The sequence below is a fragment of the Ictidomys tridecemlineatus genome, chromosome 8 (genome assembly GCF_052094955.1).
Source record: "Ictidomys tridecemlineatus isolate mIctTri1 chromosome 8, mIctTri1.hap1, whole genome shotgun sequence".
Lineage (NCBI taxonomy): Eukaryota > Metazoa > Chordata > Mammalia > Rodentia > Sciuridae > Ictidomys > Ictidomys tridecemlineatus.
This window is the reverse complement of record NC_135484.1, coordinates 41,792,918-41,811,083: the sequence shown is the minus strand read 5'-3', so window position 1 is coordinate 41,811,083 and position 18,166 is coordinate 41,792,918. Positions and strand designations below refer to the sequence as shown.

At 31.1% G+C, this 18,166-nt stretch overlaps 1 protein-coding gene across 7 annotated transcripts in view; it reads right to left on the bottom strand.

Moving 5' to 3' along the window:
• Tbc1d32 (TBC1 domain family member 32) overlaps nucleotides 1-18,166 on the bottom strand; it is a 191,059-nt gene that overhangs the window by 24,556 nt on the left and 148,337 nt on the right. For all 7 annotated transcript variants that reach the window (XM_078019309.1, XM_078019310.1, XM_078019311.1 and 4 more), the window contains 4 exons: nucleotides 12,849-12,918; nucleotides 11,048-11,163; nucleotides 10,036-10,190; nucleotides 6,122-6,262 (listed from right to left, as the gene is read on the bottom strand). In XM_078019309.1, coding sequence (XP_077875435.1) covers nucleotides 6,122-6,262; nucleotides 10,036-10,190; nucleotides 11,048-11,163; nucleotides 12,849-12,918 — 482 coding nt within the window. The remainder of the gene's footprint in view (nucleotides 1-6,121; nucleotides 6,263-10,035; nucleotides 10,191-11,047; nucleotides 11,164-12,848; nucleotides 12,919-18,166) is intronic.

Genomic DNA, 18,166 nt, shown 5'->3' with positions numbered 1-18,166 from the left:
TAATTCTGCAACTAACTAAATAAATTCAATCTCTTAGAGTATCAAGTCAAACTGAGTCTAATGAACCAAACAGTACCCAATTGATGGTACACTTGATATTTTCTTTAAAACAGAAATTTGTACCTTCTTAGTGAGGTTACCTAATGACAAAGAAATAGTATTCATGGTAGTATTACTGTAATTAATCTGAGAATGGTATTTTTGTCTTGTGTGAAATAAAAATGAAAAATTACCATGATGCTATTTAAAACCAAGATTTTCAGTTAGGTATAATGTGAATACAGGTAAAAATTTTTAAAAATTTTTAAGGAGAAGGATGAAGGGAGAACTTATAGAGGAAAATGGATTTAAGGATCAACCAACTAAAATTTTGAATCTGTGGTAGGTCTAGTTTGTGTAGTATTTTCTCCTCCTTATACAAATTTGAAAACATCCATAATAATAAATTGAAAAGTACATCAATCTATTAGACACGTACTATTTCTTTTTTGTATTAGAATTCTAGTCTGTCAGCTGATTTGTAGATTATCTTTAATATAAAAATAGAGAAATTGTTTACTTGAAAATCTATAAACTGTGATACATAGGTCAGCATTCTTCCACAGGAATAATAATTTGTAATTCTGCTATTAAGATTTAATAATGTTGAAGTATCTTGCAAATATAATAACAATAGCAGATGTAATTTCTTCCAAGTGATGGGAAGGTCATATGTTTAAAATGTTATGTCTCTCCTTTAATTGTAACCTCTATAAGAGCAGGAATTCCTGTCGTTTGTTCACTTAAAAATTGTACTAGTGCTTGGTGTTTTTTAAGTGCTTGGACAAAGGTACATTTGTACAAATGTACTTTTGTTATGGAATACCATAGTCTTCTGTGTGTGTGTGTGTGTGTGTGTGTGTGTGTATGAAGTAAAACAAATTTAACTTGTTTTAAATCGCAAAACACAGTTCTTTGTGAACTAATTATACTCTACAACATTTTTTAAGACATTTAGCCTTGGGCTGGGGATATAGCTCAGTGGCAGAGTGCTTGGCTTGAGTGCATAAAAAAGCCCTGGGTTCAATCCTGAGCACCACAGACACACACACACACTCTCTCTCTCTCCCTCACACATACACACAACAAAACACATCTAGCTTCATAAAGAAATAAAATCACTTGCACAATAAGCATTAAGTTTAACCACAGCCTTCCAAAATTTTGCTCTTCGCCTGCAGTTAAGCTTATGTTAAAGTACATTAAGATGCAACACTGAGATCACACAATTATTTTATCTGAACTAAATTATTCTTACTTATATCTAGATTTTAAAAAACCTTCAAAGACTTTCATAAGAATGTTAAAGTTTAAAAAGTTAATTAAAATAATTACTTACAGATACCCAAGGAAGGCAGAATAGGTATGATTTCTAAATGATCAAGTTTTATGATTCAAAGGCACTATTTTTAACAGCTCTTTCAAATTTATTTTATTGGCTCTCTACATAGAAAGAACTAGTACAGAAGAAAACTGTAGAATCAAAGTGGTTTTAAGTGAAATTTTTTATCTGAGTGACTTCAGTAAGTCTACTAATTTCACTGATCCTGCATTTCTCCATCTCTCATATAATGAAGGTTAAAAACATTTAAATACAAATGGAAAACACTTTTTAAATGACAATTTGTCATTACAAACATGAGGCAATATTTCTGTTGTACATCTGTTGTACATCTGCTTTGTATCTACACATTAGAAAAGCAGTGTGTCACAAAACATGAAACAGTTTTCTGTAATCTGCTTTACGTTGGGGGTGCAGGAGAACAGAAATGAGAAAAACCAAGTAGGTTTTCCTAAACTATTATTCCACAGATAATTCCAGGGGTTATCTATATTAGCTGATAAGTAAAGTATTATAATCAATGACATATAGGATGGTGAATCCAAGGAATTGAGAGAGATGAATCATTAAAGATATGTAGTACCTGTTTAAGCCAGGAGAGTGAACAAAATACATTAAGAAAAGTTTTTAAACAAAGAATAAAGTTGTTCAAAAAGATAATTAGAATGTGATTTCTTTGTTACTCATTTAAAAAGAGAATATAGTTTCAGATTTGTATTTTCTTTCTAATCATAGCTGCTCTTGAAAGAGACTTTAATAAACATATATGCACTTATAACTATTTAATTTTTTTCTATTCCAGTTCAGCTTATTACTTTTACTCTTGAGATCTGTAGATTTCATTTAGTAACTTTCCCACAAATCCTTCACTGATCAATAAATCCTCTAGTGTCTGAAAATATACAACTTCAAAAAGCATTGCTCCTAATAAGATCAAAATGAATAAACTTTGATAAATAAAATTTATATCTATAATTAATCACACATACCTATTTAGTTATGTTAGTTTAGTTTTCATATTTTACAATTAGCAATAAAGCGGCAAATAATATCAACAAAGCTATGATATGTATTTCTTAAGGCAGAATAATTAGTCCAAGAAGGGAACCATTAAAAAGGCACTTTAACATTAAGAAAAAAAATAATATGGCTGCTCAGGAGTCATTTTTACATGAATATATTTATATGCAGTTTCAAATTGATAGATATATCAAAATGACAACATTTATATAAAAAAGTGTTCAACATCTCTAGCAATTAGAGAAATGTAAATCAAAAATACTCTAAGATTTCATCTCACTCCTGTCAGAAAAGCAATCAAGAATACAGGCAATAATAAATGTTGGCGAGGATGTGGTGAAAAAGGTACACTCATACCTTGTTGGTGGGACTGAAAACTGGTGCAACCACTATGGAAAGCAATATGGAGATTCCTCAGAAAACTGAGAATGGAACCACCATTTGACCTAGCTATCCCATTCCTTGATTTATACCCAAAGGACTTAAAAATCAGCATACTATAGTGACACAGCCACATCAATGTTTATAGCAGCTCAATTCACGATAGCCAGACTATGGAACCAACCTAGATGTCCCTCAATAGATTAATGGATAAAGAAAATGTGGTGTATATACTCAATGGAATATTACTCGGGTTTAAAGAAGAGTGAAAATTATGGCAATTGTCATTAAATGGTTGGAATTGGAGAATATCATGCTAAGTGAAATAAGCCAATTCCACAAAAGCAAAGTCTGAATATTTTCTCTAATATGCAGATGCTAATTCACAATATGGTGGTGGTGGAGGGCACTAGGAAGAATAGCATTACCTTAGATTAGGTAGAGGGAAGTGATAGGAGGAGAGGAAAAGGTATGTGGGGAGAGGAAAGATAGTAAAATGAAACAGACATTATTACTGTATATATGTGACTACATGACCAATATGATTCTGTAACATGTACAATCAAAAAATTGAGAAATTATATCCCATCTATATATGATACATTAAAGTGCATAAATGCATTCTACTGTCATGTATAACTAATTAAAACAAATTTAAAAATTAAAAAAATCATCGAATTAACAGAATATTTTTCTTTTAATCACAAAATTGACATAGCAGGGCCTGAGCAATTATAAATTTGGCCAACAGTCTTTGGTGATCCATTTTCAAGTTAAAGAATATATGTTAAGGACTCATAAATAATTGAAGGTATTAGACAATATACAATTGTATAAGTCAAAACTAGAATAGCAAAAAAGTAAGTCTTAGGAACATATTGCTCCAAGCTTAGATTTTTAGGAGAACTGAAAGAATGAATTACTGAATTTCTAGTAAACATTTAAGTAACTTCTTTCAACTAGAATTAACATTTTTGTAACATAAAGTGCCTAGAAGTGTCCTGGCTAAAATTACCCAAGAAAAATCATTCTTTTTCATGACAGGCAACTCCATGCTATATTTAAATTTCTTATGGACATCAGGAGATTTAAAACAAGGAAAATAATCTCATAGAAGTAAATGTAATAAATGATACCAGGGATTTTTGAAAGAACATATACTATCCAGAAGAACTACTGTCTAATTAAAAGATTTCTAGTAGAAACTAAGGAAATAAAAAGACAACTTACTATTAAGAAATCTATCAACATGACACATATTAAATGAGTCCAATAAGCTCAAGATTGAAATAATCTTAACTGTAAACAAAATTGATACAAGTCAACTTTCAAACTTGACTGAAGGAAAAAACAAAGTTTAATGCTTTACAAACCAAGACTGCTAGGATTCTTCAGAAGAATGATATAGAATAATTATCTTCCATAATTAGTTACTTCTTAATAGTGTAATGCTTGATGATTTCTCAATAATTTAGTCTAAAACATTAAGCAATTGTTATTCTAAATTACTTTAGAAGAACTAGATAATTTGATAAAAATGAAACAGAAATAAAATACATTTTTATTCCACATTGCAGAAAAAAAGAAAATTAAGATATCTACAATACTATAACTTAATAACAATGATTTTATCAATTATTCATAATAACCAGAGAGAAAATACAACTGAAATATATTCAAACTACACTAACTAGCAATATCTGAAATGAAAATGAACCATCCTATATAGAAAAAACTATAACTTTAGGAAAATACAAAATAAAGCAAATAAATGGAAAAACTTGCCATGTTCCTGTATAGAAAAACTGACTATAGCAAGGACATAATTTTTTTCAAAGTAATTTAAAATTTAACACTAGAAGTCTCAATCTCTTCTTGATTCAAATTCTCAATTTGGACTAGGCAAAATCATTTTAAAGTTTTTGTGAAGAAGTCAATAAGGAGAAATAGCTAAATTAACTTTTTGTGAGACAGGTAGGAAATAAATGATAAGCTTATAATTTCTTAACATTAAAACTTCATATAAGGCTAATATACATAATTTAGGAATTGATGAGATTTGGTTAGTACATACTACTTTTAAAGAATATGTAAAATCAATAAGGAATACATTAAGAAAGGTGGATAATAATTATAAGAACATTCAACTAGTTAGCAAAACTATGGGCATATAATCAATGTGCTAATATTCAAAGAAATTTTTAAAAAGAAAAAAATTCACTATTCCATTAGTGATTAGTTTTTTAAAAGCCAAACACCTAATCCTAAAAACTAGATACTCTCTGCATTTCTGTTAAGAATAAAATCTAAAGCAATTTGATCATTTGAGTCAAAGGCCTTAAAAGTGCTCATATCTTTTGATTGAGTATTCTTACCTTATAGAACTCTGACCTAAATTTTCCTCTCTCTTGTGGTGATAGTGATCAAATCTATGGCCTCACACAAGTTAGGAAAATGCTCTGCCCCTGCCCTATAACCCCAGTCTTAATGTAAAGACTTAACTGAAAACAAACCATAAAAGGAGGGGGGGAGGAAGGCAGGGAGGGGGGGGCGGGGGCGGGGGAGGGAAGGAGAGGGAGAGGAGAAGAGGGAGGGAGGGGGAGAGGGAGGGGGAGAGGGAGAGGGAGAGGGAGGGGGAGAGGGAGGGGGAGGGGGAGGGGGAGGGAGAGGGAGAGGGAGAGAGAGAGAGAGAGGGAGAGGGAGAGAGAGAGAGAGAGAGAGAGAGAGAAAGCTTTAAGCTCTAAAATATTAATTTAAGACTAACTACAACATAGTGGAAAAAACAACACCTCTACAACACAGGGAAAGAAAAAACAATCAACACCTCCCCAATGAACTACTAGCTAGCTACACACAGGAGGGAGCCCACATAGGTAATACCACACTGCATTAGCACTAGAAAAAACATGAAACTTTCCCAGATCCCAAGTCAGGAACAAAGGCTGAAACACAGGTTAATCAGCTGGGCTTTCTTGTTAGATAAGACACAGTATCTCACACACCAGACACTCCATGTTGATAAGAATCCTTGACCTCTTCTACCTCAGTTAATCCTTATATAACCCTTATTATTGCTGTTAAGAAAGCATTATCACCACTTTTAAAAAGCCTTCATGTCATCAGACTTTCAGAAAGTCTATGCCCTGAAGCAGAAACTAAACTCAAAATCTGTGACTGCTAGGAATGTACTATAAAGCAAACCTATAATAAGCATGGGAAGGAAAATAGTTAAGAGATTTAAATATATATTTTTGTTAAATGTATTTTCTACATTTGAAGAGAATGGAATTTTCTTTAAAGACACTAATGTTTGAAGTTGAAGACATGTTTATGGATTACCTGTGATGGTGCAAAACCAGACATGTGAAAAGCTGAACACACCAGGGGTACCTCAGCCTTCAGTAACATTTCAACATAGTGAGTGCTGCAAAAATATATTGGATGGATGCCAGATTCTATGGTGTCAATAGGTAGATACTTCTGCATAAAAAGAGAAATTGAGAATATAAATAATTTAAGATATTCAAATATACACTTAAGTAAATCTTTTTCTTTTGCATGAATTGCTTTCAAAATTTATGTGGTGATATAACAAGTTATTTCAGTGATTTTAATAGTGTGAGTTAAAAAGTCAGAATTTTAAACATTCAGAAAGAATAAATCTCAATAAAGGCAGGGTTATATACCTTTCTAAGATTCAGGAATAAAATTAAAACTTTGTAACTTTGGTAACTTTAATCCTTGTGGAAAAATGAGGATGGGTGTTGAAATAATAAGTGAACATATGTGGGAGTAAATTGTAATAAAATACATGCTAATAAGAAGTGTATTTTGGTATGTTTAAAACTTTTGGCTTTTGTCCAATGATTTTATACAAAAAAGTTGTAGTCAGCTCTTGGGATGTCCAATAGACGTACCCTTTTAGTAGTTGATAGTAATCCAAAGCTGGGCTTGAATTAATAATAACCCAAATTTGGAACTCATTATAATAAGTTCACCTCTCAGGAGAATGCAAAGTGTATCCAAAGTTCTTGGGTAACCATTTTGAAAACAACTTTCATTTTATAATTATGTGTATACTTATATGTTACATATGCATATTAACATACACAGACACATTTTTAGAATGTGCATTTTTCATCAATATCTTCTTAAAGTTGGTTATTTTTTAATTTAGTTCTTAGATATAATTCATCATTGTAAACAATCAATAATGTTTTATTTACTGTTATTATAAATCCAACATCTACTCACAATAATAATTTAGCAAAGAGTATTAAACTTGAAGATATAATTTGGTGTCAATTAAATCTACCCAGACAACAAATTAAATGAATAAAAAGTTGGATACTCAAATTCGATTTGAAGACTTTACATTAAGAGAATGTCAAAAACATATTTTATTTTCTTACCCTTAATGGACAACTCTTGCTTATAAATAGTTTTGATAAATGAAATCTAACATTTTAAATTAAAACAAATCAAATTCATATGTTATATAATAGTTAAAAGTATGGAGGGTTTTTTTTTTCCCTAACTTTATTGGTAAGGTGCTTTTAGGATTTGGTTGGAATTATATACTAAAGTTTCTGAAGTCACCAAGTTGACTTATTAGTGGTTTTCCTATTGTGTCATTTATCATCATAAATCATGATGAATTATTTTATATTTCATAAATATATATTTGTAGAAATATATGCTGTATATATAAAAATTAAATATTCTTAGGATAGGTTCTCTAGGATATACCACACATATAAAAAATGAATAAATAAATAAATAGCACATTCAATTGACCTATTAATACAGAAGTCTAGGACAAAGGTAAACTTTCTTGAGTAGTTAAAAAAATATGGACTGAGTAAAAATATCAGTTGATTTAGTCTTGAAATCCACAATGTGTTTTGCTAATGACTATATGTAGAATGAATAAATCTAATAAAATACAAAAGCAAAAATCAATGTACATCTTTATAAATTTTCAATGTGCACTTAAATAATTTCCTGAATGCATATACAATAGTAGTACAAAATTTTATACATAGAAAATTATTCATATACAGTATCTTTTCTATGTTGCAATGGAAATAACTTCAGAGCAGATCCATTAGGAGATAGAAAACAGACATTAATTACATTCTCAAAGAAAACAAGTCATTATATGTAATGGATTCCCAAAGATAAGGCAAGAGTTCTTCTATCCTTATAAGTTGTTCTCAGAAGAAATTATGTCACGTTTTGATAACCAACACAGCTCCTAACATCAAACCTCGCATAGAGCAGCTGAATTCAGTATCAACTGAATGACAAGTAAAGATACTAATAACTGCAAATATCAGAGAACTCATAATAAAAATTTATTAGTTGGTCTATTAATTACCATCTCAATTTATAATAAATGGTGTTCATAAAATCAGATAAAAAAATGACAGCTCTAAGTCATATAAATATAACCTCGAATTTTCTGAGTCATTAAATTATAAATTACTTACCTATAATTTCAAAATTTTATGTATTTTGTTTGTTCACAATATCCTGAATAGTAACTTCTATTATTCAGAATATAGGACTAAACACAGCACCAACAGGAAACAGCATTTTATATATCATGTAAATAAAATAAAATAATAATATAAAATACTAAAATAAAACCTCAAAAACTTATCAGTAAAACAGTAGCTTAGAAGATACTAGAAAGTAACATAATATGAAGTAAAGAGTTAATAAAACAAGTTTAGTGATTAATAATGAAAGACATATACTTAAAAATGAAACACAAAAATCAGTTTTTAATTCCAGTATATCTAGTTCTAATAAGTCATGTTTTCCTGACACATTAAGAAATATCTACTTCCTATGTTGCTATGGAAGTTAAATAAAAAGATCCTATTAGAGCTAAAATTCTTCAATCCAACACACACTGATCCAATCCAGTCATCCATCCTTGGGAATCTAAGGGCAGCGGATGGGTCATTCTTTATAAACACAATAAACTGGCTCATTGTAGTTAATTCATAATCACGTGAAGGATAAATAGAAAAGTTTGAATATTTTTCCAAAATTTCGGTCCAGTAATTCTAGAAAATATGAATCTTTGTCCTCTTCTCTAGAAAAATATAATTTTCAAATATGAATAAGATTTAAAGTTACATATAAGAAAAGGTTTTGGGAATTATTTAGATTACACAGAAATATGTATATGTAGATGTTTATATATGTATGTAATAAAAAATAAATATTTTCATTTAACTCCACATAGCCCTTAGCTTATTAACCTTGGCTGCCAAGTGATTTCCTTGTTCATAAACATGTCATGGAAAAGATTAGGGAAGCCTTAGTTTAGCTGATGTAGTAGGCAGCATCCCCCAGGTGCACATCATCACAATATTAAATAAATAAATGAAATAAACAGAAGCAGTAGTAAATTAACTAAGGAAAAGACTTTACAGTAATCTGAGTCCTCATAAGAATAGTAAATTCTTTCAAAACATACTACAGTACTTCAATAAAAACTCAGTATGGATTTCCAAAATGTACATAAAATGGTTCTTTACCTCTATAAAGTATTTGTAATATCTACATAATAAATTATTTTCTCATACTGTAATTTAACTATCATGAGCCTTTAAATAAAAATATCCATTCAATACTTTTCTGGTATCTAGAATATGAGTAATATAATTTATTAAACAATAAGTTTATAATAACTAAATATTATTTGATTTAAACATATATTTTATTATCTTTTTTCTATTCCATGAAAGTGCATCTATTATCATTGCTTTCATTCATTTACCATTAGATAAAACATCAAATATTTGAGAACATATCAAATCTTTATCTTCAATCAGTCAAAGCATTCAAGTAGGAAAATGAATATAAATTATAAGAGCCCTTTACAAATAAAACATTCCAGTACTTTAAAATATGATGTTTCTTAAAATATCAAACTGTCCTTTAAAAATAGGGCAGCCCTTAGTAAAAGAGCTCAGGAACAGAGGCACATGACTATAATTCTAACTACTATGGAGGCTGAGGCAGGAAGATGGCAAGTTGGCAACCAGCCTGGGAAACTTGGCAACCAGCCTGGGCAACTTAGCAAGACTCTGTCTCAAAATAAAAAATTTAAAAAGGGCTGAGAATGTAGCTCAGTAGTACAACACTTGCCTAGCATGCTTAAGACCCTGGGTTCAATTCTCAGTACCACAAAGCATAAACAAACAAAACAATACAAATGAAAATTAAAGTCTTACAGAAATATGTAGTCTTGGCAACCAAAGGAAAGCAGAGGTCAGAAGCTTGGAGAACTGCTGAAGAAATTGTAATGTTTTCTCTTTATCCCCCAACATTATCATGAACAGAGAAGATACAAACCAATCATGGCCAGCATAATTGCCTTGCAGGCAGACTAGAGAACATAGTTAAGGAACTATTGCAATATCTCACAAGATGAAATTTACGACGACATAAATATTCATTTCCTGGATCTCTATTAGGAAAGAGATGCTAATGATATGCAGTACTCATTTATAGGCTATTTAAATAAAATTAATTTATTAATCACTTGCATAATTACTATTTCAGTATATCATCTGCTTGGAGGTAAAATAAATGGCTTTGTGAAAATTCACTTGTTCTTCTTGAAGAGTATCACCCTTGGGCTGGGGACATTGTTTAGTTGGTTGAGTGCTTGCCTATTATGCACAAAACCCTGGGTTCAATCCCCAGCAACACACACACACACACACACACACACACACACACACACACACACACACACACAGAGTATCATCCTGTCTGTAGTTATCCGCACAATGACTAGCATAACCAAATAGAATATCCTATTAAAATGTAATCTATAGATTTCTATAATTCAGTAATGCAAATAGTTTGTATATTTTTCTTCAAGTCAAACTCCATTTCTGAACAATCACAAATTCAAATGAAGCAATAAATGGATATAGTTACAAAAAAGCAGCAACCTTTCTCATTCTGTATCTAAGAAACCTATTTTAAAAATGTTTTTAAATGACTCTGAAAATGCATCCTAATGACTATTCAGTTTAAGATTCAATGAGTGTGCCTGAATATAATGATTACGATTCAGTATAATAAAATGAATGTTTCAAATACAGATATATCATATGAGTCACTAGTATAGCTTAAAGAATTATTTTACCATAAATGTATTAAGGTAGTCCATCAAATAACATAAAAAGTATATGAAGAAAGTTCAACTATTGTGAATTCACTAGAAAAGGATATGAAGAGAAGATTTTACAGGAGCTTGCTGCTGTTTCAGGAATCTCTCACAGTGCTTTAAAACCAAGGCAAGATCATTTTCTGCACCATCTTTTAATAAATTGAGGAACTTACCATACCTACATTAAAAACCCATAAAAGTATAAAATTAAAAAATATCAGACTCTGTGTTGTACATTTATTTTTTGATACCCATCTAAGTGTATTCCCCTTGAGATTTCAAGGGGTTAAGATTTCAAAATTCTACTTTTAGCCTAAAAATACTACAGAACACTTAAGACCAGCTCTCATATATGTTCCTGATACTTATGATATACTTGAAAAAAGCAGTATAAACTTGGTATACTGATAACTTATAGGAAGATGAAACTGTAATAAGAACATAAAGTGATGATTCCCTGTCAATGAGAAGTAGAATACAGACATTTTTTTTTCTTGAATTTAATCTAAGACAAGAAATACTGACAGGTTAGTTTTATAGAATGTTAAATCTAAAAATAAATCTGAAGGTCATTTTGTCCAATGGCCCCAAATCGAGGTGTACTTCTACCAGGGATCACTTTGGACATTTATAGGGGTATTTTTTAATTGAAAACTGAGAGAGGTTTAACTAGTCTTCAGTGAGCAAGTTCCAGGAGGTTAGACTTGCAACAGTTATGCATAACAAGTTGTCCATATCCTAGGATTTGTAAGAATATAAAAGCTGTCTATAATTATCTGAAACTAATACTGTTTTATATAAACACCTCTATTTTAAATACACGTTAATTTAACTGTGTTAACCAAGGAAAAATAGTACAAGTGCTTTGTGTGAAAACTTAATATGACTTGCTTATCACTATGGGCAGTGTCTTTGCTAATGGCAACACTTTTTATGGTTTTAGGCACCAAAACATAATCAGTCTGTATTTGTTACACCACTGTCTCAATGATTCTATGTGTAGATGCTGGCTATATCTTATATAGTAGTATAATCAAACAAGCATTATAATTCCCTTTCCATTTATATCCTACAAATAAGATAAAGTTAAAATAATGTGACTATTTTGCTTATATTATCTACAGATTCCATTTCAGAATAGAAATACAGCACTACAAAATATTTATAAAACAAGTGGGCACAGAGTCACATAACAATCAAGAGTGTTACATGCCCTATGTTTTACAGTTGAATGAACTAGAATTAATGCCATCATTTTCATCAAACTGTGAATTTAGAAAACACTCAGCCTAGTTAATAGCTCTCACATATGCCTTGTATTTGATTTTGAAGATGACCCTATAATTAAAATGGGATTGTTAAAATCCTCATTTAATAAGCAATAAAAGGAAGTATCAGTGACTCAGTCGCTAAAACCAAATTCATGATCTAGCATGCCATTTCTTTTGAAAATTACAATTTGAACACTAAAACTACAATTTTGGTTATTCATTTTAACTTCTCTATCCTGAAGGTACTTTTGTACTCATCACCATAGCTTTACAATTACAACTAATCATATTTTAGAAAATGGTATGATTATGCTACTAATGTGCTGATTTTTACAATGCTATTTTTTGGGAAAAGCTGATAGTCATAGAGGCTTAAACACACTGTAATTAGCCTCTGGAATAAAAATGTACTGTAACTGACTTACAGGAAGAGGTAATTTAATCATGTGCCAATAGCCTCAAAGATAAAGTTATTATTTCCTGGATAACTCCACACTTGAAGTATACGAAATAGCTAGTTGTTAAATATCATTAAACACATATCAGGCAGATGAATTCTAGGGATGCACAAGGAAGATATTTTCCTATATACCTGACAGTCATTGTAATACCAAGCTGCTGCACAGATGAAAGACTTTCATTCTTCACATTTGCATCAGTAGCTAAAAACAATAGAAAACTGAGTTATAAAAATGTATAAAATTATGCATAATAATATTTTAATTGAAAATTGATGAAAGCAATATTTTTACATATTTTAATATGAATTTTGAAAACACTGATGAATTTGTTCTTTTAAGCGCTGTTATCTTTACAAAGGAATCATCATGAAACATTTTTACATAATTTTTCTCCTATAAAAAAAAAGCATTTAGGGGGGCTGGGATTGTGCCTTGGCAGTAGAGCACTCGCCTAGTGGGTTCAATCCTTAGCACACATAAAAATAAATAAATAAAAACAAAGGTATTATGTACAACTAAAAGAAATAAACATTAAAAAAACATTTAGGAGCATATTAAATATAAAATGACTAATAGTTTTAAAACGATCTATTTCACTTGGCTATAAACAAAAGGGCCAAACAAAAAAGCCATTAACCTAAAGATGATGTAGAAATATTATCTTTTCATTGTACAATACATATGTAAGATTTTGAACGATAAATATAAGCATTGTGTCTCATTCCCTCCTAATACTCGCATTTAAATCTTTCAGTAACCAGTGTTTCACTATGGGCAGTCTCTTTGCTAACGGCAACACTTTTTATGGTTTTAGGCACCAAAACATAATCAGTCTGTATTTGTTACCACCATTTTCTCAATGATTCTATGAGTAAAATGACAATGTATGAGAGTGAAGTGGCTTCTTTGGGCAGGCCAAATTTTCTTTTGGAGAAGTTGTGACCAACTACCAAAAGTGAAAAAGGATGTGTCATATGGGGGACATCGAGAGGCCAAAAGTTTGGACTGGTTCTTGAAACCATTGGTGCCAAAGTTAACAGTGAACATTCAAAAGCATCACTAAATAGTATTCAGTATTTAACTGACACAATTAAGGGAAACATTGAGTACCAGTTTTCTACAAAATGACAAATTTTGTGAAACTGGTGATTAGTTTCCTTCATTACTTACACATTGATATATCTCATACTACCAACAGAATCTATTTCGATTGTACATTTATTCCTTTAAATAAATTCTTTCTGATACAGTAAGTATGGAACACCATACAAGAATCTATGGGGGATAAAAGACAAATCATACATACTTTCCATGTAGTGTCATAGACAAACTGTATATAGAAATAAATATAATAAGGGCAATTAGATATTCTTATTTTTCCTTTAACTATTAATAGTTATAGTTGTAGACAATATTGAAAAGAAACATACAAGGAGGTCTCATGCACCCTTTACCCATACTCCCCCACCAATACTAACACCTTACATAACACTAAGGTACAGTATCAGTATTAGAAACCAGTTGTTATGATTTAGATGTGGAGTCCCCCCAAAACTCACAATGAGACAATGCAAGAAGGTTCAGAGGAGAAATGATTAGGTTGTAAGATTCTTAACCCAATCAGCAATTTAATACCCTGATAGAAATTAAACTGAGTGGTAACTGGAGTGGTGGGATGTGACTGGAGGAGGTGGGAACTGGGGCATGGCTTTGGGTACATATTTGTATCTGGTAAGTGGACTCTCTCTCTGCTTCCTGATCACCGTGATGTGAGCTGCTTCCTTCTGTCACCCTCTCCTACCATGATGTTCAGCCTCACCTTAAGCCCTGAGGAAGGGAGCCAACTTTCTGTGGACTAAGAGCTCTGAATCTGTGATCCCTCAAATAAACTTTCCTCCTCTACAGTTGTGCTGGTAGGATGATTTAGTCACGGCAACAAAAAAGCTGACTAAAACAGTGACAGTGGTATAATTCAGAGTTTATTCATACTTTTAGAGTTACACATTCACTCGTGTATGTGTGTGTGCATGAGTGTATACTTTTAAGTAAATTTATTATACTTGTTATCTTTGTGTGACTATCACCACAAACAAGATATAGAACTGTACCATCACTCGAAGGCTCCTTTGTGCTACTCCTTAATGGCCATACCTCCTTTTCCCTACCATAACCCCTGGCAAATGATGATATCTAAAGATATTGAATATTTTTTCACATATTTGTTGGTCATTTGTACTTGTTTGATAAAGTGGTTTTAAAACCTTAAGTGGTAGAGGAATGACACAGATAAAGTGTTATGTGAACATTAAGATATTATTTCCAGCTTATTAGAAGGAAGGTATTTGAGTTAAACCTAAAAATATAGATAGACTGCTTTTATAGGAACCACTCACAGTTCCAGGGAAACCAGACTGGTAGGTGAATTTTCTTTTTTTACACAAAAATAAAACAAATAAAAATAAGCTCAAAAACTTCAACTAAAAAAAGGTGCCCAGTTACGATAAACTACATTCGAGTTTTATTTAGACTGGAATGCAATCTCAGCAGTACTGTCACATTTTGTCTATATGACAGGAGTTGGGCTATTTACATAACTTAGAATATCTTGTTATTTTTATTTCTCACTGTGCTAACAACAGATGAACCTACTTTTCTAAGGGAGGATACCAGTTCTGCCCTTATCCTAGTAAAAGATCCTAATCCTATAGCAACAGAGTAAAGCATGGAGGGCTATTTAATGTCTTCTAAAAATGTTTCTAACTGGAGTGAGCTCAGAAAATTTTCTCCATATTAATTATGGCCTATGAGGTTCCCTAGAACTCTAGAAGAAAGCAATTAATCATTCATATAGGGAGAGAGAAGAAAGAAGATTGTTAAACTTGGCTTTATTCCATTTATATGAATTAATTATTCCGCTTCTTTTCCTGCATAGTTTAAAAAAGAAAACAAAAACAAAAAAAGGCTTTTCTGAGTTTCCATTCCTTGGTGTCAAATATATATATTAGTATATCATATACTATTCTTATTCTCAGAGTGATTTGGTCATTTTTCAAAATTATTAATCATTATTCATATATTAACCATAATCTCAAATTTTCAGTCTTAACACAATAGCATTTTAAAACTTCAGCCATAAATTAAACACAGTTTCATCAATACCACTACAATGTAATAAGATTTAAGTTCATGTGGGTATGAACAAGGAGTTCTTTTAGTTTTCACACCTGAACCTGCTCCTGGTGATTCTGTATATTAGGCCATATCAAACTTTAGCTTTCCAGGTTTAACTAATGTAAAATTTTAGTACTCTATTATTGGCGACACTGGTTGATTTTGCAAAAATTAAATAGTTTTAAGAATAAAACTTGTGACTAAATGTTCTTATAGCCATGGAATAGACATCCTATCAATTACCATAATATGATACAGTGAGAACAATGTGATTTCTATAGGGTATTTCCAGAACATGTTTAAGTTGGATTAGATAATAATATTAGAAGTCTAGTACATATAAAATTATGTTATTAAGCATAAGAAATAAAACCTCACTATATATATATATATGTATATAGGCTTGTAATAATACTGATGTTTCTCTCTGAAAAGCATAATACACACAGATATATGAACAGCAGAGGAAGGATGTCCGCTGGGTGGAGAAGGGTGCCAAAAAAGGGATTCCCAGTGTCAAGTGTTCTGTGGATCACAGTGGCATGCATCAGAGGACACTGACTTCCATATTAGTGAAGAATGGGGTAAAGTTAAGGAACAAGAGATGTTTCCCAAAGGGACTGTGCCACTGAAACTTACATAAGGATCAGGTTCTTACACTTTTTTCAGGGTAATCTAGTTGTGAGGCCTGAGATAAGTTCTTTCACTTTTCTAGAGTTGTATAAATAATTTCCAAGTACTATTCCACTTCAAAGTTTATGATTTTATCTTTAGAAGAAAAGCAGCTCTGTACATTCAAATAGATCATAATTCTTAATTATAACTGTGCATCAAAATGTCCTGAGGAATGTTTTAAAGGTAAAAATAAACATAATGTACTCTAGATTACTGAATCAGATTGCAAAGGGTGAAAATCCTGTAATTTGTATTTTTAAAGGCCTCTATAGCTGTAATTTGTGCACTAAAGTTGAGATCCACACTTAGAAGAACAAGAGTGAAACTTAGATACAGTTACAACTGGACAGTGACACCCAACTAGATAAATTTCACTTTAACAAAAGTTCCACCTACATTCTCAAAAAATGGCTGTGTGTGTGTGTGTTTGTGTGTGTGTGTGTGTGTGTGTGTGTGTGTGTGTGTATGTATGTATATATATATGTATAGTCTGGGGACTGAATACAGGGCCTCGAGCATGCTAAGCACACACACATTTATCCCATTTTGCAAGTTCTCTCTTTGTATTGTTTATGAACATAGGCCATAAATGTTTAACAAATAAAGATAAGCTCATAAATAATTTTACATCTATTTGTTAAACCTCATAGGCCATAAATGTTTAACATTCTATTAGTGAGCTTCAACTCCAACCTTCAAAAGGGCTTCTAATTGAAGAAATAAATTAAAGTTAAAGGATACCAAAACAAACATCTAATATCCATATTTTAAAAATCACTAGTGATAAACAGATGTAAATAACTTCAGTATGAATAAAATGCTACAGAAATGGAAAAAATAAAGTTTCCTAAATAAGAAAAAAGGAAAATAAATAAAGACTTAAAGGTACATATTAAAGGAGATACTTCAAGTTTTAAATTGTGTTCAATATACATTATGATAACTTATCAACCAATATTGGATTACAAAAGTTCAGTGAAAGGAATTTATTATATATAAACTGGATGAAATGCAATGTATAGAGGAGGAGTTAACATCTTCAGAAGTAAAACAAAACTTAAAATGAATAAGTAAAAGTCAATGATAAAATATGGATATTTTCTAAAAATTCTGACAAATACCTATGTTTGGCAACCAATAATTTACTGATGTATGTACAATAGTGTGTGGGATACACAATAGGTACTTAATAGACACTGAGTAGATGAATGAATAAATGTCCCATGAAGCAACAAAAGAAACTATACTTTCATTATGAAATCAGAAGAAAGGTAGAGGATAAAACAAAAAATATTTCCTGAAGTAACAAATAGAAGAAATAACTCTCGCTCCTTAAAGTCATTTTGAAAAGCATAAGCTGTTAAGAAAGGGTTAATCAAACAATGACACCTATAGCATCATACCACACTTACTTAACAATGTTTAATTCAACCTAAGATACCACTAACAGGTAAAAGATGGAAAAGAGATCCCTCTCCTTCACCCTGCACTAAAGTCAACTCAAAGTGGATCAAAGACCTAGGAATAAATCAGAAAATTTGCAACTGCTTCAAGAGGACACAGAGGTAACACTCCAACATATAGGCATAGGCAGCAACTTTCT